We start from the raw sequence: 26,043 nt of genomic DNA, 5'->3' as shown, positions 1-26,043 counted from the left end.
TATGCAAACACATGGAAGCTTATGTTTGTCTTCGAATTAATTAGAGCCATCCTTGGAGAATAGAAAACCTTAGAATCTATTTATTGAATGTACCTACTCCAGATATGTTATTTGTTCTTTCCTTTTTTTTTTTTTAACTTTATTTATTTTGAGAGACAGCACAAATGAGTCGGGGCTGGGGGTGGTGGGGTTGCAGAGAGAGAGGGAAAGAGAGAGAATCCACTTTGACAATGCGGAGCCTAATGTGGGGCTTGAACCCAGAGAATCATGACCTGAGCTGAAGTCAGGCGTCAGAGGCTTAACCAACGGAGCCACTCGGGCGCCCCGCTTTCCTTTCTTAATGTTTAAGTACACTCCTTGCCCAGCATGGGGCTCAAACTTACAATGCGGTCGCTGAGCCAGCCAGGTGCCCCCAAATTTCTTCCCTTTGAAAAAAAATTTTTTTAATATTTGTTTATTTTAGAGAGAGAGATAGAGCATGAGTGGGGTAGGGCAGAGAGAGAGGGAGACACAGAATCCGAAGCAGGCTCCAGGCTCTGAGCTGTCAGCCCAGAGCCCGACGCGGGGCTCACACCCACGAACTGGGAGAGCAAGACCTGCGCCAAAGTTGGACACCTAACCTACTGAGCCCCCCAGGTGCCCCTTTCCTTTTTTAAAATAAATTTCATGTTTAGGGTGCTGGGTGGCTCAGTCAGTCAGGCTTCCACTCTTGATTTCAGCTCAGGTCATGATGTCATGTTTTGTGAGTTAAAGCCCTGCATTGGGCTCTGCACCAATATTTCAGAGGCTGCTTGGCACCCTCCTTCTCTCTCTCTCTCCACCCCTCCTGTGTACATGCACACACACACTTTCAAAATAAACTTAAAAAAATAAAATACGTTTCATCTTAGAATTTCATTCATGAATCATTCTGTCCTTATAATAGTAATAGCTAACAGTAAACTTTTGGTTGAGACAGACTAGATGAGCTACTTTTTGAAATCAGTTACTGAACTTATTCTTTAACTCAAACTATCTGGGAATCCTGTCGTCTTAATAAAGATTCAGTAGGCTGCCTGAAGTGTCATCCTTTTCATTTTTCCATTTGATTTATAAGTGGAGACTGTTGCTATAACTAGCAGTAGTGTCCCACTGTATAGGAAATATAGGTAACCTATGTTTGTAGTAGGATATATATATAGTAAATATATATAGTATAGTGTAGTTTAGCAAATAAATGTAGCGTGGGAAACCTCGGGAAGTGCGTGGTGTTCTCACTGACATTCTGTGAGAAGCTTTCTGTCAGGAGCTCATTTGTTTCATTACTTAGAGTGGCTGTTTCTGAGAAGACGAGTAAGTCTCAGACTTTGTCATGATTTGTGGGGGGCTGTCTGTGCGCAGCCCCCCTGCCCTCTGGCGACCCGCCCACCACCCGCATGGTCTCTCAACACACTCAGCTGCAACAGGATACTTTTTTCTAAGAGAAAGAAAAGAGAAAGGTTTGAAAGTGTGTTGAGAATGTGACCTTTTCTTTTATAATATAACTTCAAAAACTGTACGTATCAAATTTGGTATATCAAGATGTCACCATCATTTGCAAGGAGATTTGCTTTTACTTTATCTAAGAACCTCACCTCCTGATAGAATACATACTGTGAGCTTTATCTAATACTGAACATAATTTTAAACTTCCTAAACTATTAATTGTGTGTGAGTGTGTGTGTGTTTGTAATTTTATATATAAATATAAAGGATTGTTATATATAAAAACTGTAGGCCTTTATCTTTGGAAGATGTTTGATAACCTAAACTTGGTAATTTGTTTTATAGGATTAAAATTAAGTTGGATCAAGGAGGAGTGATTCAAGATTTTATTAGTGCCCTGGAACAGCTCTCCAATCCTGAAATGCTCTTTAAGGTAATATAATAGCTTCCAGTTCATAAAACATAGAATTTGGATAAAACCTACTTGTAGTCAACTTGATTTCTGTCTCTTTTGTTTCTGCACAGGACTGGACTGATGATATCAAGGCTGAACTAGCAAAAACCCCTGTTAATAAAACAATCATTGAAAAGATGTATGAAAGAATGTATGCGGCCTTGGGAGACCCAAAGGCTCCAGGCCTTGGGGCTTTCAGAAGGAGGTTCATTCAGGTATGGAGGATCATTCAGGCCTTTATGATCATGGAATCGTTGTGAAGATCATTGTTTATATTCGCTGGTTTGTTAATAATTTTGGTTTTAAAATGTCTGTTGAGTTTGTAAACTTTTCTTTACATATGATACTTACTGTGAGATCATGATACACATATTTAGGTCAGATAGTGACAGGTGGATCAATAGAAAAAAATAGGGTATTTTTTATTGCACTTTTCTTCATGCTCCGATCTTTAGATTTCAAGGATATAAGTAGTTTAATATTTTTAATTCTTACAATGATTTGAATGTTGGATCAAGAAAATATTTGTATTTTATAGAAGTTGATAACCGTTTTGAGCACAGAGAACATCTGTCCAAGGCATACTCCTGAGTGCCACAGGGCACGTCACAGAGGGGACAGACCCAGTTCCGGAATTCAGAGGGAGTGTCCGACAAGCACAGCATATAAAGAACTGTGGCTTGAGGACACACGTGGACACATGAGATCTGCTTCTGACGTTGCCCTTCAGGTCAGGGACAGCCCCTTGGAGCCAGCAGAGAGGAACGTGAACCTTGAAATGTCCAGATTTCATACTGCCAATCCTGTGCTTGTGTCCCCTCTAAACGGATGTGCCTCCTCTCCCTTGTCCGCCTGGAGAACTCGCCCATAGAGACTTGGCTTATGCACCATTTCCTCTGCGGAGCCTTCCCTGAACCTCCTTCCCTGATAAGAGTGGGAGACTCCTCCTCCTCTGCTGTGGACGTGCCTTATGTGCACCTCCGTTAGCACTAATCACACTGATTCTGCTTCTTTTTTTAATTTAAGTTTTATTCTTTTACATTTATTTATTTATTCTTTTTTTAAATAGTTTATTACCAAGTTGGTTTCCATAGAACACCCAGTGCTCTTCCCCACAAGTGCCCCTCTCAGTGAGTATTACCCCCCTTCCCCTTCCCCCCTCCCTCCTCAGTCCTCAGTTTGTTCTCAGCATCCAAGAGTCTCTCATGATTTGCCTCACTCCTTCTCCCCAACTCTTCCCCCGCTTTCCCATTCCAATGGTCTCCTGTTAGGTTTCTCCTGTTAGACTTATAAGTGACAGCTTATCTGTCCTTCTCTGCCTGACTTGTTTTGCTTAGCATGACACCCTCGAGGTCCATCCACTTTGCTACAAATGGCCAGATTTCATTCTTTCTCATTGCTGTGTAATACTCCATTGTATATATATACCACATCTTCTTGATCCATTCATCAGCCAATGGACATTTAGGCTCTTTCCATGATGTGGCTATTGTTGAAAGTGCCGCTATGAACATTGGGATACATGTGCCCCTATGCATCAGCACTTCTGTATCCCTTCGGTAGATCCCCAGCAGTGCTATTGCTGGGTCATAGGGGAGTTCTACTGATAATTTTTTGAGGAACCTCCACACTGTTTTCCAGAGTGTTTGTACCAGTTTACATTCCCAGCAACAGTGCAGGAGGGTGCCCGTTTTCTCCACATCCTCACCAGCATCTATAGTCTCTTGATTTGTTAATTTTAGCCACTCTGACCGGTGTGAAGTGGTATCTCAGTGTGGTTTTGATGTGTGTTTCCCTGATGCTGAGTGACGCTGAGCATCATTTCTTGTGCCTATTGGCCATCTGCATGTCCTCTTCGGAGAAGTGTCTGTTTATGTCTTCTGCCCATTTCTTCACTGGATTATCTGTTTTTTGGGTGTGGAGTTTGGTGAGTTCCTTGTAGATTTTGGATACTAGCCCTTTATCCAATATGCCATTTGCCACTATCTTTTCCCATTCCATTAGTGACCTGTTAGGTTTTTTTATTGTTTCCTTTGCGGTACAGAAGCTTTTTATCTTGATGAGGTCCCAATAGCTCATTTTTGATCTTGATTCCCTTGCCTTTGGGGATGTGTCGAGCAGGATATTGCTGTGGTTGAGGTCAAGAAGGCTATTTCCTGCTTTCTCCTCTAGGGTTTTGATGGCTTCCTGTCTCACATTCAGGTCCTTCATCTATTTTGAGTTTATTTTTGTGTATGGTGTAAGAAAGTGGTCTAGTTTCATTCTTCTGCATGTTGCTGTCCAGTTCTCCCTGCACCACCTCTTTAGAGAAGCTGTCTTTTTACCACTGGATACTCTTTCCTGCTTTGTCAAAAATTAATTGGCCATACATTTGTGGGTCTAGCTCTGGGTTCTTTATTCTATTCCATTGGTCTATGTGTCTGTTTTTATGCCAATGCCATACTGTCTTGATGATGACAGCTTTGTAGTAGAGGCTAAAGTCTGGGATTGTGATGCCTCCCGTTTTGGTTTTCTTCTTCAATATAACTTTGGCTATTCGGGTTTTTTTGTGGTTCCATGTGAATTTTAGGATAATTTGTTCTAGCTTTGAGAAGAATGCTGGTGCAGTTTTGATGGGGATTGCATTGAATGTGTAGATTGCTTTGGGTAATAGTGACATTTTCACAATGTTTATTCTTCTGATCCATGAACATGGAATGTTTTTCCATTTCTTGGTGTCTTCTTCAGTTTCTTTCATAAGCTTTCATACAGGTCTTTTACATCTTTGGTTAGGTTTATTCCTAGGTATTTGATGATTTTTCGTGCAATTGTGAATGGGATCAATTTCTTAATTTCTCTTTCTGTTGCTTCATTTTTGGCGTATAAAAATGCAACCGATTTCTGCACATTGATTTTGTACCTGCTACTTTACTGAATTCATGGATCAGTTCTAGAAGACTTCTAGTGGAGTCGATCGGGTTTCCATGTAGAGTATCATGTCATCTGCGAAAAGTGAAAGTTTGACTTCTTCTTTCCCAATTCTGATGCCTCTTATTTCCTTTTGTTGTCTGATTGCTGATGCTAGGACTTCCAGCACTATGTTAAACAGCAGTGGTGAGAGTGGACACCATGTCGTGTTCCTGATCTCAGGGGGAAGCTCTCAGTTATTCCCCATGGAGGATGATATTGGCTGTGGGCTTTTCATAAATGGTTTTAATAATGTTTAAGTAAGTTCTTTCTATCCTGAGTTTCTCGAGGCTTTTTATTAAGAAACGATGTTGTATTTTGTCAGATGCTTTTTCTGCATCTATCAACAGGATCCTATGGTTTTTATCTTTTCTTCTGTTAATGTGATGGATCACATGGATGGCTTTGCGAATATTGAACCAGCCCTGTAACCAGGAATGAATGCCACTTGATCATGATGGATAATTCTTTTTATGTGCTGCTGAATTCAATTTGCTAGTATCTTGTTGAGTATTTTTGCATCCGCATTCACTAAGGATATTTGCCTGTTGTTCTCTTTTTTTGTTGGGTCTTTGTCTGGTTTAGGTATCAAGGTGATATTTGCTTCATAGAATGAGTCTGGAAGTCTTCGTTCCATTTCTATTTTTTGGAATAACTTGAGAAGGATGGGTGTTAACTCTGCCTTAAATGTCTAGGAGAATGCCCCTGGGAATGCCTCTGGCCCTGGGCTTTTATTCGGTGGGAGATTTTTTTTTAATTTATTTTTTTAAATTTATTTTTTATTTATTTTTGAGAGATAGATAGCATGAGCAGGGGAGGGTCAGAGAGAGAGGGAGACACAGAATCTGAAGCAGGCTCCAGGCTCTGAGCTAGCTGTCAGCACAGAGCCTGATGCGGGGCTTGAACCTACGAACTGTGAGATTATGACCGGAACCGAAGCTGGACACTCAACCCACTGAGCCACCCAGGCGCCCCATCCTTGGGAGATTTTTGACAACTGATTCAATTTCTTCACTGGTTATGGGTCTGTTCAGATCTTCTATCTCTTCTCATTTGAATTTTGGCAGTGCATGTGCATTTAGGAATTTGTCCATTTCTTCTAGGTTGTCCAGTTTGTTGGCATATGATTTTTCATAGTAATCTTTGATGATTGCCTGTATTTCTAAGGGATCAGTTGAAATAAATCCATTTTCATTCATGATTTTGTCTATTTGGGTGTTCTCTCTTTTCTTTCTGAGGATCCTTGCCAGAGGTTTATCAATTTTATTTTTTCAAAAACCAACTCTTGGTTTCATTGATTTTTTCAACTGCTTTTTTGGATTCTATATTGTTTATTTCTGCCCATATCTGTATTATTTCTCTTCTTCTGCTGGGTTTGAGGTGCTCTTGCTGCTCCCTTTCTAGTTTCCTTAGGGGCACTGTTAGATTTTGAGTTTGCACTTTTTCTAGCTTGTTGAAATGGACCTGGATTGCAATATACTTTCCTCTTAGGACTGCCTTTGCTGTGTCCCAGAGAGTTTGGATTGTTGTATTTTCGTTTTCATTTGTTTCCATATATTTTTTAATTTCCTCTCTAATTGCTTGCTTCACCCAATCATTCTTCATTAGGGTGGCTTTTAACCTCCACATTTTCAGAGGCTTGCCAGACTTTTTCCTGTGGTTGATTTCAAGTTTCATAGCATTGTGATCTAATGTGTGCATCATATGATCTCACTTCGTTTGTATTTATGGAGGGCTGTTTTATGACCTGTCTTGGAGTATATACCATGCACACTCAAGAAGAAAGTGAATTCCATAGCTTCAGGATGCAGAGTTCTAAATATATCTATTAATTCCATCTGTTCCAGTGTGTCATTCAGGTCCACTGTTTCTTTAGTGATTTTCTGTCTGCTAGATTTATCCATTGTCGTAAGTAGAGTATTAAAGCCCCCTACAATTAGCACATTCTTATCAATAAGATTGTTTCTGTCTGTGATTAGTTGTTTTATGTATTTAGGTGCTCCTGAATTCAGCGCATAGATGTTTATAATTGTTAGCTCTTCCTGATGTAGAGACCCTGTAATTATTATATAATGTCCTTCATCATCTCTTGTTACTGCCTTTACTTTAAAGTCCTGTTTACCTGATATGACTACTCCACCTTTCTTTTGGTGTCCAGTCACATGATAGATATTTCTCCATCCCCTTAATTTCAATCTGGAGGTGTCTTTAGGTCTAAAGTGAGTCTCTTGTAGACAGCAAATAGATGGGTTTGGGTTTTTTATCCATTCTGCTACCCTACGTCGTTTGATTAGAGCATTCAGTCCATTTATAATCAGTGTTGTTATTGCAAAATGTTTCATTGTGTTCTCTGTAGAGTGCATGTGTGTATTGATGTCTCTGGTGCCTTGTATTCCTTGCTACGTTTCTCTCATGGAGTCCCTCTTAGGATTTCTTGTAGGGCTGGTTTGGTGGTGATGAATTCTCTTAATTTTGTTTATTTGGGAAAATCTTTATCTCTCCTTCTATTTTGAATGAGAGGCTCACTGGATAAAGGATTCTTGGCTGCATATTTTTCCTGTTCGTCACATTGAAGGTTTCCTGCCCTTCCTTTCTGGCCTGCCAAGTTTCTGTAGATATGTCTGTAACCACTCTGATAGGTTTCCCTTTGTATGTTAGGGTCCTTTTATCCTTAGCTGCTTTCAGAATTCTTTCTTTATCCTTATATTTTGCCAGTTTCACTATGATATGTTGTGCCAAAGGTCGGTTCAGTTTACGTCTCAGGGGAGTTTGATATGTCTCTTGAATTTCAATGTCTTTCTCTTTCCCCAGATGGGAGAAATTTTCATTTATAATTTGAACCAGCCCCCCTTCAGGACCTTTTTCTCTTTCTTCCTCTTTAGGAACTCCTATGATACGGATATTGTTCCTTTTGATTGTATCACTCAGGTCTCAAATTCTCCTTTCGTGCTCCTGTATCAATTTCTCTCCCTTTTTCTCGGCCTCCTCTTTCTCTATAACTGTGTCTTCTAATTCACCTATTCTCCTCTCTGCTTCTTCAATCCCTGCAGTGGTAGCCTCCATTTTATTATTCACCTCACTTACGCCTTTTGAAGGTCCCTAGTCTGTGTATCAATAGTTTCTTTGATGGTTTTTTCAAGCCCAGCGATTAATTATCTGACAATTGTTCTAAATTCTTGTTCAGTTATGTTGTTTAAATCTGTTTTGAGCAGTTCTGTTGCTGTGATTTCTTCCTGGAATTTCTTTAGAGGAGTGTTCTTTTGTTTCGTCATTTTGGCCAACTTTCTGTCTCTTGTCAGTTTTAAAAGGTTGTTATGCACTCTGAGCCTGTTCGTATGGCTCTATTGAAGGAGGCTCTTAGACCGTCCAGGGCCTGTTGTTTCAGGAGATGTCCCTTTAATGGTGTCTCTCAGTTTCTCTTGTTGTGCCTGTAATTAATATATTTCCTTACTCTGTGATATTTGGGGCTTTCCACTATGTGTGCTTTGGCTTGTTTCTTGAGGTAGCCCTGAAAAGGAAAACAGACAGACAAACACACAGGGAACACAAGCACACAAACACACTGACCGATCAAGTAAACGAGAAACCAAATGGGAAAGGAAAAAAAGGAACAGGGAAGAAAAGAGAGGACAGGAAAGGAGAAAAAATAAAAAAACCACGGGGACAGAAACAGCCAAAGATAAAGGACAGGCTGAGCATAAATCCTGTGCAGGGGAGAGATTAGAATGAGATAAGGGAAAAATATCTGGATGGCAAGAGTTGATTTAATCACAGTAGTGCATAAATGTTGGACTTTCCCAGACTCCACGGGGAAAGGGAGAAAAGGAGGAAATAGGAAAATAGAAAAAAGAAAACAAGAAAAAAATTATAAAAATTAAAAAATACAATAATAGGAAAAGAAAAAACGAAAAAAGTAAAAATAGTAAGAAAAGAAGAATCCAGCTCTCCAGCACGGATGGGCGTGGCCCGATGTAGGTAGATCGGGTCTCGGGGGCTGCTCTCTGAGGCCCCGCCTTAGTGGATGCAGGGGAAGAATGGCAGCGCCGCAAGCAAGCCCCCCTCAGACCAGGCCTTGCCAGCCACTCTTGAGTCCAATCTCCCCCTGCCCCGGGTGGTTTAAATTGTTTCGATTTTCCAAGTTCCCCCCGGATCCTAAATCCTAGTCCACACACTTTAATGCTTCCGCCACCGCCGCTCTCTGGCCGAGACTGCGCTGGGGGCCTGGGGGCCGGCCCTTCCCTGGTTCCCCCTGAGGGCGGCGGGCTGCCGGGCGACGGGAGAGGGAGCCCGCTGCGGGGCACGGATTTCTCTCCCCGCGCCCAGTGGCCGCACGTGGAAAGTTGTCTTGCCGCGGTGGGCTGAGGTCTCCGTTCAGCCTCTCCCTCTCTTCCGCTGGGCTCTGCAGCTGCGGGCAGCTCTCCAAGGTCCTGCGCCGCCCCGACGGCCGCCCAGCGCGCACTGCTGTGCCGCCTCTGGACGCTGGGCTCACTGCGACCGGTGCCAGATTCCTGGGCACTGGTTCCCAGCTCCGCTCTGAGCCCGGGTTCCCTCCCCCAGGGTCTCCGGTCCCAGTCCGCATTCACTCAGGCATGCATGAAACCGTTATCAGTAAGGGGTCCGTGCACACACCTCCGTTCTTGGAGATCAGAAAGTTGTGGCTTTTACTTCTCAGTGTGATGGTTGCGGGCTGCGGAGGTAACAGTGCTCCCTACTTCTCCGCCATCTTGCCTCCCACACTGATTCTTTTCTAACTTTGGTCAAATTACCTTGGTTTAGTAAACTTTAAGAGCATAGGGAGAATTCCTAGGACTCACGGTAGCAGAGTTCTCAGGTTTCATAGTCTACTACAGAGGAGAATCTTTGTCCCTCTGGTTTCTTAACTTATTTATTTATTCATTTTTTACTTTTTAGAAACCTTTTTTTAAGTCTATTTATTTTGAGAGAGACAGCTTGAGTGGGTTAAGGGCAGAGAGAGAGAGAGAGAGAATCACGAGCAGTCTCTGCACTGCCGGCATGTATATCCCGATGCGGAACCAGATCCCATGAAACTTCAAGATCACGACCTGAGCCGAAACCAAGAGCTGGTCACTTAACCAGCTGACCACTGAGGCACCCCGGTGTTTTTTTAAATGACTGCTTTTTTGAGATCTAATTCACACACCGTATAATCCATCTATTTAAAGTGTCTAATACTGAAGGGACGCCTGGGTGGTTCAGTTGGTTCAGCATCTGACTTGATCTGATGGTTTGTTGGTTCAAGCCCTGCATCAAGCTCCATGCTGACCTTGTAGAACCTGCCTGAGATTCTCTCTCTCCCCCTCCCCGCCCCTCCCCAACTCTTCACACACATTCTGTCTCTCAAAATAAATAAACTTTAAAAAGTGAAAGCATACGATACTGCTGCTTGGTTATATTCAGAGCTGTATAAAGACTACCACATCAGTTTTAGAACATTTCATCGCCCCAAGAAGAAAGCCCATACCTGTTAGCAGCTGCTCCCAGTCCCTCGCCCCCGCCCGCTGTCGCCACTCCCAGGCAACCACGGGCGTACTTCCAGTTTCTGTGGATTTGCCCCTTTTGGACATTTTGTGTAAATGAACTCTTACAATACGTGGCCGGCTTCCTCACGTGGCATGATGTTTCAGAGCTCATCCGCGCTGCGGCCTATGTCCGTGCTTTGTTCCTTAGTGTTGCTGCATATTGTGCCACTGTTAGGACACGCCGCATCTCCCACTCTGGGAGGGCTTCCACATCGCAGCTGTCACAAGTACTGCGGCCACGAATATCTGCACGTAGGTTCTTCTGGGGAGAGCGGCAGGGCGGGGAACCATTTTTAACGCTTTAATTTATTCTTCCTGGTTGAGACCTGTAGACAGGGATTCTTCTTTCCTCCTCCTGGAATACTGCCTGGCATGAACTGGCATCTTGAATTAGATAAATAATTGATATAGTTTTGCTAAGTAGAGATAGATTTTGGTGGGTACTTTAGATATATCCCTACTTAGCGTAGTTTTAGTTAATGGAATGAATGTGGGAACATACAAGACTGTCTGTTGCCTGAATGTGACCAGGGATGTGTCCTAAAAGTGCAGATAAAACCCTAAGTCTCTGTATTTCATATTATGACGTATGTCAGGCTCCACATCATATCAAATCTTCCTCCCAGTGTTGAATACACACGGACCTCAGGACAGGAAATACGTACACTCTAAATGTGCTTGAAATCAATCTACTGGCATCAATGAAATGTGTGGAATTGTAGAATCCTAGATTTGGAAAAGTGTGTTTTTTCTTAAACCAGTGGTCCACGGGCATCTTCTGTAGAAGTCCAGATTTTTGTCTTTCAGGACATTCCAAACTCATGTCGTGAGTACTCAAATCTGCCATCCTATACGAAAGCAGCCCCCAACAGTATGTAAGTGAATAGATATCGTTGACAGGATTCCAGGAAAATTTTGTTTATAAACACAGGGAGTGAGCTTTGACTGTCAGGCTCTAGTTTCTACTGGAGCCTGGTAGGGTGTGCGTGCAGGTTCCCTGAGGCTGCACCCCGGAGTCTGGTGGGGCGTGCGTGCAGGTTCCGTGAGGCTGCACCCCGGAGTCTGGTGGGGCGTGCGTGCAGGTTCCGTGAGGCTGCACCCCGGAGTCTGGTGGGGCGTGCGTGCAGGTTCCGTGAGGCTGCACCCCGGAGTCTGGTGGGGCCCCCCCATCTCCTAGCGGCTGCTGAGCACAGCTGCCTGAGCTCTAAGTGAGGGAGAGAATCACCGTGGTGAATTGTACCTCGATCGTTCTTATCAGGCGTGAGACTTGTTTTGAGATCCATTTCTAGTACCTTGGAAACTCAATCTTGACCTATTTGCTCTCATCAAATCAATGTATGATTTGTCCTAATTAGTTCAATTAATAATCTATCATAAATTTTACCTCAAAGTGCAGTATGCCAGTCACATATGTTGTTGCTACTGATTATATTGGGAAATAGTTTATCTTTGCATGTATTCTAAGAATGGTAGATGGTTTCTATACTTTTAATCTACTTATAAAGAATAAGTTTGTTTTATAGATGTCAATTTTCCTATAACACATTGTCTTAAAATAGAGCATATATTTCATTTATACCAGATTTATGTTTTAGGGTGAGTTTTAAATATTGTAAAAAATTTCTAATTAAAGATAAGTAGGTAAATCTTGATGACTATTTTTAAGTCATTATCAGCGGTATTCTTGAGTTTTGTTTAGTTTTATTTTGATATCAGGATTATAATTTAAATATTTAAGTAGAGACTAATGCAAAGAATATGTGTTAGATTCCAAAATAATGGACTTATAATTATTGCTTTTAGAAATAAATATTATCTAGTGTTTATGCTGGCTTGTGATCCAAAATAATGTCTTGAAAGACTCTAATTAAGGAGGGTAGTATTTTTTATATTTTGTCCTTCAGCTCTGATGAAGAATCAGAGGCTTTTCATTTCTATTGAAATACTCCCTTTATTTAGTACCTCATTCCTTAATGTTTTTTAATATTTACTTATTTTTGAGGGAGAAAGGGAGACAGAGTTCGAGTGGGGGAAGGGCAGAGAGGGGGAAAACACAGAATCAGAAGCAGGCTCGAGGCCCTGAGCTGTCAGCACAGAGCTTGATGCGGGGCTGGAACCCACAAGTAGTGCGATCATGAGCTGAGCCAGAGTCAGACACTTAACCGCCTGGCACCCCCCAGGTGGCCCAGTACCTTATCCTGATCACTCCTCTTGTCACAGTGATGTGGGTCAGTAATAGACAGCGGGCACAAAGAGGTTGAAAGGATTTTAAGCCCTTAGTAGAATTTATGATTAGAACTCATGACTGTAAGTCACCACTGACTTTATCCTTTCTGTCTTTTCAAAGGAACACAAAGAAACAAGAGACAGGCTTCACGTGTGTAGAGTATTGAAACATTCAAGGGAAGCAAAACTGTAAACCTTAAACACACAGAAAAAAGGCTAAATAAGTACTTGTTATAAAGTAAGCCTAGAGCCTTTGTCAGAGTTTAAACTTCAGGTAAATTATTATTGATTTCAGACTTTCGGAAAAGAATTTGATAAATACTTTGGAAAAGGAGGTTCTAAGCTACCTGGAATGAAACTCCGTGACTTCACTGATGTTACCAATTCACTACTTTCTAAAATGCACAGAGACTCAAAGCCGCCTGGGAATCTGAAAGAATGTTCACCCTGGATGAGTGATTTCAAAGTAGAATTCTTACGAAATGAGCTGGAGATTCCTGGTGAGTTAACCCTCAGTGCGACGAAACTGGACTTTAATGAGAGAGTGCTGTAGCAAGGACTTCTGATTTCTATTACTGGGATCTTGACAGTTACCTTTTTTTTTTTAAAGAATCTAAAATTTCATCATACATTTTTGTCATTAGGAGAATCTATAATTACTTTGAATTAGTACACTTTCCTAAATGTCTAACTAGATTATAGTTTTCTTATATTCCCAACTACGCAAGTATTCAGACCTCTATTTAATAACGTAGCTGGTAATTTCATCCGAACATACCCATGCTTTGCTCCTAAATAACTTTTCTTAGGGGACGTAGTACAGGCGTAGATGCACATCGCTTCCTGGGGTGTGCACGTTGGTCCCGTTAAAATGACGAGACAGGGGCGCCTGGGTGGCTCAGTCAGTTAAGCATCTGACTTTCTCTCCGGTCATGATCTCACAGCTCCTGAGTTCGAGCCCCACATCGGGCTCTGTGCTGACAACTCAGAGTGGAGCCTGCTTCAAATTCTGTGCCTCCCTCTCTCTCTGCTCCTCCCCTGCTCATGTTCTGTCTCTCCCTCTCTCTCTCAAAAATAAATAAACATTAAACAATTTTAAAAAATAATAATAAAATAAAATGACGAGACAATGATGTCCCTGCTGTCAGGACAGGGGTTGTGACGTGAGCATAGAGACACGTGGCAAGTTGGTTCCATTTGAGCAACAAGAACAGTCTCTGCTCTTCACCCTCGCATTTGCTGGACAAAAAAAATGCTTTATTATGGTTATTCATATTCTTATTCCAGTGGATACAAACAATTGAGAAACACTTTTCTGTGTTATTTATTATTGACAACTCTGCATTGCATGAAGAAAACGGAAAATGTAAGCCTCCTCATATGCAGCTTGGTTCTCCTAGAAAAAAATAAGGTGTTCTAGCTTAACGCATTGTTTTCCCTGCTTGGAGTTTGTCTGCTCCATTAGATTAGGAAGCTGACTTCCATTAGTCAAATTGAGAAATAATAGCATTATTTTTTAAATGAAAACTTTCAGTGAAAAATTTTATTGCATAGTTTTTTTAAAAATTAGGTCAAGAGGCATGTATTACAATACAGGGTTCTACAAGAAGCTGTACCTAAAGAAGGCTTCTGTGATCTGTCTCAGGTCAGTATGATGGCAGAGGAAAGCCAGTCCCAGAGTACCATGCGCGGATCGCTGGCTTTGACGAGCGGGTAGGTGCCAGAGTGTGCGACTCGGGACCGTGCGTGTGGGGTTCAGTTCTTCAGCTCTGAGGATGACGTATTTGTCTTTACTAAACAAAAGATAGTTTCCCACCTTGGTCTCAAATGAACAGAGTTTTCTCATCCTGTTATTGATCCCATTATTTACTGAATTTCTTAATATAATGTTGTGATGTTTCAGCATCAGTCCTATTTAAGAATGTAACAAACGCGGGGTGCCCCGGGGGGCTCAGTCGGTTAAGCATCTGGCTTCGGCTCAGGTCATGATCTTACGGTTCATGGGTTCGAGCCCCACATCGGGCTCTGTGCTGACAGCTCAGAGCCTGGAGCCTGTCTTCGGGTTCCGTGTCTCCCTCTCTCTCTGCCCCGCCTCCAATCATGCTCTGCTTCTTTCTCTCAAAAACGAATAAATGGTAAATTTAAAAAAAAAAGAATGTAAGAAACTCGAAGGATAAATTGTGTGTGTGTATCTTTTATAAAATATATGTAGAGTTAAAGTAATTTAGGAAGTTCACAGGTATACATGTTGCTTATTGTTATGGAGGTCCGCAGTTATAAGCATTATATGTTACAAGCAATATGACGTTTCTGGAGGCACAGCAGTAGGGCCCGAGGAGGTGACGTGTGTTCTGCTGGTCCTAGACTGTTCTCGTTCTGTCACTTGACTGTCTTCAGAGAGAGGCCTCCTCCTGAGGACTTTTCTCTCTTGATAATAGGAACAGCTGTTCTGTCAGTTTCGTAGACTGCACCTAAAATCTTTTCATAATTTTTAAAGGTAAAAGTAATGGCTTCTATCCGAAAGCCGAAGCGCATCATCATCCGAGGCCATGATGAGAGAGAGTACCCCTTCCTCGTCAAGGGGGGCGAGGACCTGCGGCAGGACCAGCGGGTTGAGCAGCTCTTTGAGGTCATGAACGTCCTCCTGTCTCGGGACGCCACCTGCAGCCAGAGAAGCATGCAGCTGAAGACCTACCGGGTCATCCCCATGACCTCCAGGTGGGGGCGGAGCCGAGGTCATTCTAGAACAGACTCCCGTGAGTGGACATGCCAGCGCCCAGCCCAGTCCTCACCTAAGGTTACAGAGCTGGGCTGGCGGGTCATTGGCAGTTCAGTGTTCTATTTAGCGCTCACGAAGAGCTGACCAGAGCTGATAAGCGAACACTTGTAAACGTACGATTTCACAGCAGAGAAGGCAGTGGAGAAAGCTCTGTTCTGCTTTGCCTCGACAGGACTTCCTTCTAGTGAAGACAGAACCATTTGGGTTTGTGTTCCTAAACTGTTTATTCTCCTTTTCAGATTAGGACTAATTGAATGGATTGAAAACACTCTCACCTTGAAGGACCTTCTTTTGAGCAGCATGTCACGGGAGGAGAAAGCAGCTTACACAAGGTGACTCAGAGCCTGAGTACGGCTTCAGCCCTCCCCCGGCCCCGCTGCAAGCCTGCTGCTCCCCAGGCGTCACCCCTCCCCTCCCCCACCGAGCACCGTTGTTGGATTCATGTTTCCTCCACTTCCTGTTTCCACTGGCATTTCTGGGACCCTGTATTTATTTATTTTAATTTTACTTCTTTAGTTTTATGTTTGGGGAGAGCAAGAGAGTGAGTGGGGGAGGGGCAGAGAGGATCCCGGGCTGGCTCTGCACCGTCAGCCCAGAGCTCGGCATGGGGCTGGAGGTCACGAACCGTGGCCTGAAGCACCGTGGAGAGTCACACACTTGGCCGTCTGAGCCACATCGTCGCCAGCTGTTAACTCGGCCTCTGGCTGAGTGAACAAACTAAATGGAATAGAGGGTTCCAAACAATGGTTGTGTACATTTTACCACAGTGAAAAAGACTTTTAGTTTTGCAAACAAGAACAACAAAAATCTTGAAGGAAATAAAATAATAAGATTAGCAGCTAACATTTAATTTAAAATTTTGTGCATGCTAGGCAGTATTCTCAGTTCTTAATGTGTATGAAGTCCTTTCTTTCTTACAAAAACCTACAAGTTATCATTGACACGTCTGTTCAGATGAGGCCCAGAGAGGTTATGTAACTTCTCCTAGGCTGCCCACCATGTAAGTGGGCTAACTAGAATTATTAGTCAGTAATTTCTAAATTATGATACAGGTGCTTTTTATTTTTCTTTATCCTTTCGTATTTTCTAAATTTCCTACAATGAACATATGTTTTTTTAATCAGAAAGGGTGGGGTTATTTTATTTCCGTAAATGAAAGAAAAGGACAACATGAAAGATATTCTGAAGGAGTTGACAAGTTTTGGTGACTAGCTGCAGAATGAAGGAAGAGGAAATGGCCATAAATATGCGCCTGCTTCTCTTCCTTATGCCCTATTCTGTCCTGAGAGCACTTACATAGGAACAATATTCTCGCCAGGCAGAGATGATTACTGTACAACTAAGCATATTCTTATTCAGACTCTTGTTGTTATTAAATAAGGCTGTGCTTATGAACTTTTAATTCCAGCCATTTGAGTCCTTTGCCCACAGTTGTTTCTGCATTTTCTGGAAGACCGGGAATTGATGGACAGCACTTCCTGGGGTCAGGCAGACCAGATTTCACTCCAGTGCTAATTCACAGCGGTCCTGACATAGAATAGGACTCTTGAAAAAGTGACTTGCCTTTGGCTAGGTCCCAAGCCTCTATTTCTAAGACGGGATTGTAATGTGAAATACGTAAGGTAAACATAGATCAATAGAGTTTAAAGTGCTCTTCAAGTACAGAAGTATATAAATTGCTTCCTAATCCCTTTAAAAATTTTTTAATGTTTATTTAGTTGAGAGATAGAGCACAAGCAGGGAAGGGGCAGAAAGAGAGAGGGAGACATAGAATTTGAAGCAGCTCCAGGCTCTGAGCCGTCAGTGCAGAGCCCAGTGCGGGGCTTGAACCCACAGACCATGGGATCGTGACCTGAGTCGAAGTTGGATGCTTAACCATCTGAGCCACCCAGGCGCCCCTCCCACTAACTTTTTAACACAAGATGCTTCCAGCCCTCTATTAGTAAAATTGTTGCTTTTTTCCCCTTAATTTATACATTGCCACTTTCTGACCTAAACATCCCATTTGAAACTAGGAGAGAATTTAGTTTGAAATAGAGGGCTCGTTTATGAAATTGACTTAGTAGTAACTCAGAAAAGATTCACCTCAAGTGATTGAACTTGTAAGTAACACATGATATAGTTCTATCTTCAGATTTCTTTTTAGCAAAACTTAACACTTTGACACAACCCCAAAGTGGCTGAATATACAAAACACAGGTTTCCAACAGCCCAGTACTGCCTTTTACCTGTGAAGCATTACTGAAAACCGTTTTCTAAATTCAATTCAAAACCATGTCATTTAAGAAAATACCTTACTAGGGCACCAGGTGGCTCATTCGGTTAATGTCCGACTTCTGCTCAGGTCATGATCTCGCGGTTCGTGGGTTTGAGGCCCACGTCGGGCTCTGTGCTAACAGCTCAGAGCCTGGAGCCTGCTTCAGATTCTGTGTCCCCTCTCTCTTTGCACCTCCCCTGCTCTCTGTCTCTTTCTCTCAAAAATAAATATTAAAAAAAGAAAGAAAAGACCTTATTGCATTTAATGTGGGTCTTGTGTGTATCTGCATACTGGACATGGTGCCAACAGCGTATGGCAAGGCAAAAACAGACTCCGTCCATGTTCTACACATTGCTATTTGTGACCGTTTAGTCATAATAGTAATATGGCTTACTGTTTCTTACCTATTTTAAATAAGTTGCACACAGTACTGTCGTCTTGTTGTTAAGGCCCTTTTCCACTACCAGACTTAGAACTGTGTGCCTGTGTCATTAACACTCAGTTTAATTCATCTTGTTCCTCTCTATGTGAAGTGGGAAGTTTATTGTATTTGATCACTTTGCCTGAATTTTTGCATAGGAAATAACTTTTTTCTCTTTCGGAGTAACTAAGAATGAATAATGATATATTGAGATTGTAGACCCGAAGTAACATGGGTTCAGTGTTAATATTAAATGTGATTGAAAATCATATTGATTTCCCTGCCTCCTCCCTATTTTTCAATTAATTCTTGGTGGTCTTTGCCTCTGAAATCATTGGAATGCTAAATATCTTCGTACTGTTGACTCCCTTCCTCGTACTTGTTAGTGATCCCAACGCACCGCCGCATGAGTATAGAGACTGGCTGGCAAGGATGTCTGGAAGGCAGGATGTCGGCGCTTACATGTCAATGTTTAAGTAAGTTTTGTTTGATTTTCCTTTTTACTAACTAGTTCATTCTTCTCAAAGCCATGCATTTACTCTGGTTTCTTAGAAAGTTTTGCTTCAGAGAGATCATCAAAATCTAGTTGTTTGAAATTTGAGCTTCAATGGAAATTATTTCAAATTTTAAATTTCAAGTCACAGGAATTTGTTCTGGTTTAAAATGAGTCTCTTGTAGACGGCAAATAGATGGATTTTGTTTTTTTTATCCATTCTGATACCCTGTGTCTTTTGATTGGAGCATATTTAGTCCATTTACATTCAGAGTTATTATTGAAAAGTACGGGTTTGAGTCCTTGTGTTCTCTGTAGGATTCATGCTTGTAGTGGTGTCTCTGGCACCTTGTGTTCCTTGCAACATTTCCTCAGAGTCCCTCTTAGGATTTCTTGTAGGGCTGGTAAGTGGTGATGAATTCCTTCAATTTTTGTGTATTTGGGGAACTTGTTCTAATTAGGTGTTTTCTGTCATTAAATCACAGGGCAGCTAGTCGTACCGAGACAGTCACATCTTTTAGAAGAAGAGAAAGCAAAGTGCCAGCTGACCTCTTGAAGTGAGTATCCTTCTGATGTCATAAACCAGCTGGTGTGCAGCACAGACTACAGAGCGTGTTTCCCTCCCCCAGGCGTGCCTTTCTGAAGATGAGCACGGGCCCTGAGGCCTTCCTGGCCCTCCGCTCCTACTTCGCCAGCTCTCATGCGCTTCTGTGCATCAGCCACTGGATTCTGGGCATTGGAGACAGACATCTGAACAATTTCATGATAAGCATGGAGACCGGTGGGATGATTGGGATTGACTTTGGACACGCCTTCGGATCGGCTACGCAGGTGTGCTCGCCCGCACTCACTGTCCTTGCCTGGTTTAGAGCCGTAGTCATAGGACCTTCTGGAAGGGGTGGATTTTAAAGAAATAACGCATTAATTGGCTTGTCAGGGTCATTAAATTTGACATTCTTGCAGAGTAAGGGATAATCTCCACTTTACTGCCCTGTTCAGACAAGTTGCAGGTATGATGATGCTTATTTACAGAATTTAAGAAATAAAACAGATGGACATATGCGAGGGGGAGAATAGGGAGGCAGACCGGAAGAGACTCTAAAAGACGGAAGGACTGAGGGTTGATGGAGGGAGGCGGTGGGGGGTGGGCTGGACGGGTGATGGGTGTCCAGGAGGCACTTGTGATGAGCCCTGGGTGCTGTGTGTAAGTGGCGGATCACTGAATTCTCCTGAAACCAGTACTGTACTGCATGTTAACTAACTAGAATTTAAATAAAAATTTAAAAGGAAAAAAAGAATATGAACAACAACAAAAAAAAGTGTCAGAGTCAAGAATAAAATGTGTTCCTATAAAAAGGGAAGACTGTAAGGAGGTTTTATGAAGCCCCAGAATCAAAATGTCTTTGCACAAGATGTGATACAAATCTTTTCTCTGACATTAAACCCGGAACGCGTTCAGTGGGCACCTGTGAGTCTCCGCTGGCTTGTGGTCCTACACACGCACCGACGCAGGTTTGTGCAGCGCAGCGGGGACTGCCTCGCGTGTTCGTGGGCGCAGCAGATTCACACTGTGTAGCCGATGTCAGTTCTCGCTGTCAGTACCTGTGAGAGGGTGCTCTGTGCCTTTTCCTGTGCGATACCTAGTTCACGTGTCCTTCTTGTCCTGTCTTCCCTGCTTCAGTTTCTGCCCGTCCCTGAGCTGATGCCTTTTCGTCTGACCCGCCAGTTTATCAATCTGATGTTACCAATGAAAGAAGCGGGGGTCATGTCCAGCATCATGGTGCACGCACTGAGGGCCTTCCGCTCACACTCTGACCTGCTTACGAACACCATGGACGTGTTTGTAAAGGATCCTTCCTTCGACTGGAAAGTAGGGTTGTTTATTTGCACTTTTCACTATTGAACAATATATACCAGTGACCGATCTGGCACTCCTGTCCTATGATGGCAATGCATCAAATTTTATTAAAGTATTTACATTATTTTGTGTAGTATTTCTTAAAATTAACATTTGGGGCCAGCTGGCCTGCAAACCAGATAAGAGGCCTAATCTTCCATTTGGAGAAAACTGTTGTTTCAAGCGAGTAGATCTCTACCGAGGCGTTAGCACAGACCTGTCGGTGACCGGGTCTGATTTCTGAGACAGCTTTAGCTTGACACCCGTTCCTTCACTACAAAGACACACAATGCGCGCCCCCAAGGCACGAAGCTTGGTGAGGGCGGCCTTGCTCGGGACGTCAGTGTCACTGGTAGGGGTGCGACTACGATTACAATGTGTGTAAAAAGCTACGAAGCTCGCCCTGGTTATAGACATTTATTTTAAAATTGTTACTTGGTCAATGTTTTTAATGTGATCGTATATACTGTTATAGTAAGTGGAGAATATCATCTTCTTTTCCTTTAGAATTTTGAACAGAAAATGCTAAAAAAAGGAGGATCATGGATTCAAGAAATAAATGTAACCGAGAAAAATTGGTATCCCCGCCAGAAAATACATTATGCTAAGAGAAAGTTAGCAGGGGCTAATCCAGCAGTTATTACTTGGTAAGAACACTTAAGAGAAAATGTTTCTTGTTGAGGTATAAAGCAAATAGAAGTTTATAGAAGTGTTTCACCAGAGGGATAAAAGGTGGACTTTACAATTAGGTAATAGTAAATGGCAGTCTGGGGTCAGTTGTGTTTTTGACAAGGTGCCCGCGGCCTTTCCAATGAACGGCTGTACAGGGCAGAGGAAGCCAGGCAGGCCCCTCGCCCGCCCCCTACACAGAAGTCAGTGCAGCATCGCTGAGAGACCTAAGTGTAAGAGCTGAAACTAGAAAATACTCAGAAAGAAGCACAAGGGTAGGTCTTCATGACCGGATTTGGCAGTAACTTCTGTCATTCGTAAGTATAACAAAAGCACAGCAAAAAAAGAAAAAAAAATTTTAGAAGTTTTGTGCTTTGCCGGATCCCATCAAGAAAGTAAAAAGACAACCCACAGAATGGGAAAAGCCTTTGAAGGTCATAGCTGATGAGGGGCTTGTGTCTAGAGTACATTAAAACAAAACCTCTTACAACGCAATAAAAAGACAACCCGCTTTAATAAATGACCGAGGTATTTGAGCGGACATTTCTCTGAAGAAGGTGTACAAATGGGCAGTCAGCACACGGAGAGATGCCTGACGTTATGGGTCACCAGGGAAATGCAGGTGAGGTCCCGTGTCAGCCCCACCAGGACGACCGTAATAACACAGTGGAACCGAACGTGTGTGGGGAATCCGAAGTTCCTGCGTGTCCTGTGGGAAGGTCAAAGTGGCAGCTGCTGTGAAAACCAGTGCGGCGGCTCCTCAGAAAGTTAAGTATAGACTTCCATGTGGCCCTGCGCCCAGCCCGCTCCTAGGCACACAGCGAAGAAAACGAAGGTGTGCATTTACGTAGACACTTGTTAGATATATAATTCTTTTAGGAATTTTTTTAGATGAGCTTTGTTTATTTTTTTTAACTAATCTCTGTGCCCAACAAGGGACTGAAACTCATGACCCTGAGATCAGGCGTCACGTGCCTGCCGCCTGAGCCACCCAGGCACCTGCAGACAAATGCTAACAGCGACATTATTCACATTCTGTGTTCCTACCATCCAGTCTCTTGATTTCAAGGTTATAAGCCACAGAAATGATTTTGCATTTGTTTAATCTTTTCCCAGTGATGAGCTGCTCCTGGGCCATGAGAACGTACTTGCCTTTGGGGACTACGTGGCAGTGGCACGAGGAAGCAAAGACCACAACATCCGTGCCCGGCAGCCAGAGAGCGGGCTGTCGGAAGAGGCTCAGGTGGAGTGCCTGATCGACCAGGCCACAGACCCCAACATCCTCGGCAGAGCGTGGATAGGATGGGAGCCCTGGATGTGAGGGCCGTGGCAGGCAGCGGCCAAGTGCATGAAAGTGTGTAAAGAATCTCAGCTCTGACCTACCGCAATGAATGTGCTGCTTTTCTGGAAGCACTGAAGAAATCGATTGGGTGGTGAAGTCGTGAGCCGGAGTTTGATCAAGATCCTGACGAACACCTGAGCAGGGCTTCCGTAGGGCAGTGGTTCTCGCGTGCGCCTAACATGATGAGTAACTGAGTATTTTTGTGAACGGGTGATTAGATCATAAGACAAAGATCAGAATCATGGTGACAATATCTAGGCTTGTGTAGGTGTCAAGGCTACGGCATATTACAAGTGCTATGACTTAGGTAGACCAGCCGTCCGAATAAAGAGGTTACGTGTGAGCATTCCGTTCAGTGTTGTCATTAGTAACTTGGCGCGTTGGAAATAACACCCAGAAGACTTCATCACTGAGGTTTTATGAGAGTAAGTCCAATAACATACATGACAAGCTGTTACATTATATCAGCAGCTCAGGAACAATAAAGGATGATGTGGGTTATAATAATTAGAAATAATTGCATTTGATATTTTAGGATGTTTTTCTAGGTTTTGCTTTTTTCATTTTATTCTAGTTGAGACACTTTATGATAGAATTTTCTCTGGAAGAGAAATTATTTAAGAGAGAGAAAACCTTGGTCCTACACCACCTTTTACTCTGATCCACACAGGAAGAGAGATGAAAGTGCTTTGCATCCAGTAGTTTCCGGAATTGTGAGTGTGACAGTAGGGGTGGTACAGAGATCTCAGTTTGGGGGAAAAAACCCCTATTGGAAGTGAATTCTTTATGTGGAGAGAAAGCATGCATTTTATTAATTAAAAATTTTTTTAATGTTTATTTTTGTTTTTGAGAGAGAGAGAGAGAGAGAGAGACACAGAGCATGAGCAGGGGAGGGGCAGAGAGAAGGAGACACAGAATCTGAAGCAGCTCCAGGTTCTGAGCTGTCAGCACAGAGCCCGACACGGGGCTCAAACTCACGAACCGTGAGATCATGACCTGAGCTGAAGTCGGACACTTAACCAACTGAGCCCCCCACGTGCCCCAGAAAACATGCATTTTAAAACAGCAAGATCAAATTATGAAACAAAAATAGCTTGCTTTCATAGAATCCTGCCCCTCCCCTAATCGTGCACACATCTGAACTACTTTCAGGTTGGCTCTGAGCTTCTTGTTACTGTTTCTTTAAACACTGATATTTAGAAGCCCTTGTATGCTTTTGAGAAATAATAATATTAAGAATGTGAAACATTAAAATTTTTCCCAGGTAGTTTCAAAAACAAAATGTTCATCTTCTAAAACATATCATTACACTGCATTATACTACCTCAGACAACACCACGTTACACTGCAACACTACATTATACTACTCTACTATGACAAAGTCATTCTGATAAACACAGGGTGACTGTATTATGACATTAGAAATAAACCATTATGTTCTCAACAAATGGTATCAGATTCAACCAAAGAAATTTCATCTCTCAAGAGAATTAAGTTATCACATATGTGAAAATCCCGTGTACACCTGACCTAGTAAATGTTGTTTCCAAGCACAAAACAACCAGAACAAACCTACCTTGGTATTGAGTTGATAATAAGATATTGTTTTCTGTAACTAATTAATCCTAATATTTGCCTGAGTCCTGATTATGTGCGATATAGTCATTAACTAGATTCCATGTTACGAGAAACTGTTTTTTAAGGTCTATTTTCTTACCAGTAAAAGTTCACTATTGCAAGATGAGTCCAGTTTCATAGCTGTCTGCGTGAAGTTATATCTGAGTCCACGAGAATGTGGTGAGAAGTCACTGTGTACAGAGCATGTGTGGCACAGGACCTCATCACACAGGGACCCCAGGTCTAACCCATGCCTGGTCTCCAAACTGCCACACTCCGGTTTCTGCTGAATAAAGATATTTGGTTTGGAAACAAAATAAAAGAAGCCATCTGTGCCGTTATAAGGAAATACGAATAATATCAACATGAATGGGGCCTTCTCTACAAAGGATCATGTCCTCTGATAATTGGTATCGTTTAACTTCTTTTGCGATTCGAGTGTTTTTATTTCGTTTTTCTTGTCTAATTGGGCTAGAACATCCAGTATAATGTTGAATAATAGTGGTGAAAATGGGCATCCTTGTCTTGTTCCTGACCTTGAGAACATTTTCATCTTTCACCGCTGAGTATTGTGTTAGCTGTGGGACATTTATATAAATGTCCTTTTATCATATTGAGAAAGTTCTTTCTATTCTCAGTTCACAGAGGTTCTCATCACCAAAAGTGTCGAGTTTTGTCAGTGTTTTTTGGGTTTTTTTTGCATTAATGGAGATGTATCTGTGGGTTTTCTTGTCTACGAATGTGTATTAGAATGTGATTGGTACTTACTTATGAACTGTCCAGCATTGCTGGGATAAATCCTTCTTGGCACGGTGAGAAAGTTTTTTATGCTGTTGGGCTCTGTTTGCCGGTATTTTGTTGAGGATTTTTGCATCAGAGTTCATAAGAGATACTAGTCTCTTATGAATGAGTTAGAAAGTTTTCCCTTCTCCGGTATTTCTTAGAAGCATTTGAGCAAAGTTGATGTTAATTCTTCTTACAGTGGTTTGTAGAATCCACCAGTGAGGCCATCTAGGTGCTGGCCTGCTCTTCGTGGGGGGATATTTTTGTATTTAGTTTCCGGTGTATAGTTCTATACTGAGTGCTCTTAAGATAGTGTACTCTTAATCCCGCTTGTCTATGCCGCTCCCCCCACCCCGCCTCCCCTCTGGCAACCTCCAGTTCTCTGTATTTAAGAATCTGGTTCTTTACTTGCCTTTTTTTCTTTGTTTTACTTCTTAAACTCCATATGTGAGTGAAGTCACATGGTATTTCTCTTTCTCTGACTTATTTCACTTAGCATTATTCCCTCTAGGTCCATCCATGTTTTTGCAAATGGCAAGATTTCATTCTTTTTTATGGCTGGGTGATTTTTCACTGTATATATACCATCTTCATTATCCATTCAACCTATGAGCACTAGGGCTGCTTTCATACCGGGGCTATTGTAAGTAATGCTGCAAAAAAAATTTGGGATGCATATATATTTTCAAATTCATGGGTTTTTTTATTAAACTATTTTTTTATTTTTTTAATATAACACTATTTTTTAACATATGCAATTATTTCCCATCATTTACAATACAGTAGTTACAATGACACTCCAAACAGAAAAGCAAAGTAATAAATCAAAACCCCCACTTCTGTTTCATGTAATTAGACTTATACAGAAATTAGAAGGTTAAGTAACAACTAGTTAATCACCTAATTTCACAGCTATCGGAAGTGGCAATCATTATATAGCAGCTTATCTATGATACATTCAAGATACATGATACAATTTATTACTTGCCCATAAACTAAAACACAGCCTGCTTAATACCTTTCCTTAAATTCCACCTCTGTACTACAATATACTTGAGGTCCATGCAAAAAAGTAGCTACCTTTTATATAGGAAATGGATGATTAAGTCTTTGGTGTTGTAAAAGCAACTTCATTTAAACATAACCACCCCCACC

The 26,043-nt window shown here is 42.2% G+C and overlaps 1 protein-coding gene across 1 annotated transcript in view; it reads left to right on the top strand.

Moving 5' to 3' along the window:
* Positions 1-22,837, top strand: part of PRKDC (protein kinase, DNA-activated, catalytic subunit) — a 183,083-nt gene extending 160,246 nt beyond the window's left edge. The window contains exons 74-85 of the mRNA XM_029923172.1: positions 1,810-1,897; positions 1,990-2,133; positions 12,926-13,130; positions 14,276-14,343; positions 15,128-15,348; positions 15,649-15,741; positions 18,474-18,563; positions 19,066-19,137; positions 19,210-19,411; positions 20,262-20,450; positions 20,985-21,124; positions 22,263-22,837. Of these exons, the coding sequence (XP_029779032.1) occupies positions 1,810-1,897; positions 1,990-2,133; positions 12,926-13,130; positions 14,276-14,343; positions 15,128-15,348; positions 15,649-15,741; positions 18,474-18,563; positions 19,066-19,137; positions 19,210-19,411; positions 20,262-20,450; positions 20,985-21,124; positions 22,263-22,467 (1,717 nt within the window). The 3' untranslated portion in view covers positions 22,468-22,837. The remainder of the gene's footprint in view (positions 1-1,809; positions 1,898-1,989; positions 2,134-12,925; positions 13,131-14,275; positions 14,344-15,127; positions 15,349-15,648; positions 15,742-18,473; positions 18,564-19,065; positions 19,138-19,209; positions 19,412-20,261; positions 20,451-20,984; positions 21,125-22,262) is intronic.
* The last annotated feature ends 3,206 nt before the right edge of the window (positions 22,838-26,043 follow it).

This window comes from Suricata suricatta, chromosome 15, assembly GCF_006229205.1.
Source record: "Suricata suricatta isolate VVHF042 chromosome 15, meerkat_22Aug2017_6uvM2_HiC, whole genome shotgun sequence".
Taxonomy (NCBI): domain Eukaryota; kingdom Metazoa; phylum Chordata; class Mammalia; order Carnivora; family Herpestidae; genus Suricata; species Suricata suricatta.
The sequence above is the reverse complement of the archived record's forward strand: the minus strand, read 5'-3'. Positions and strand labels throughout refer to the sequence as shown.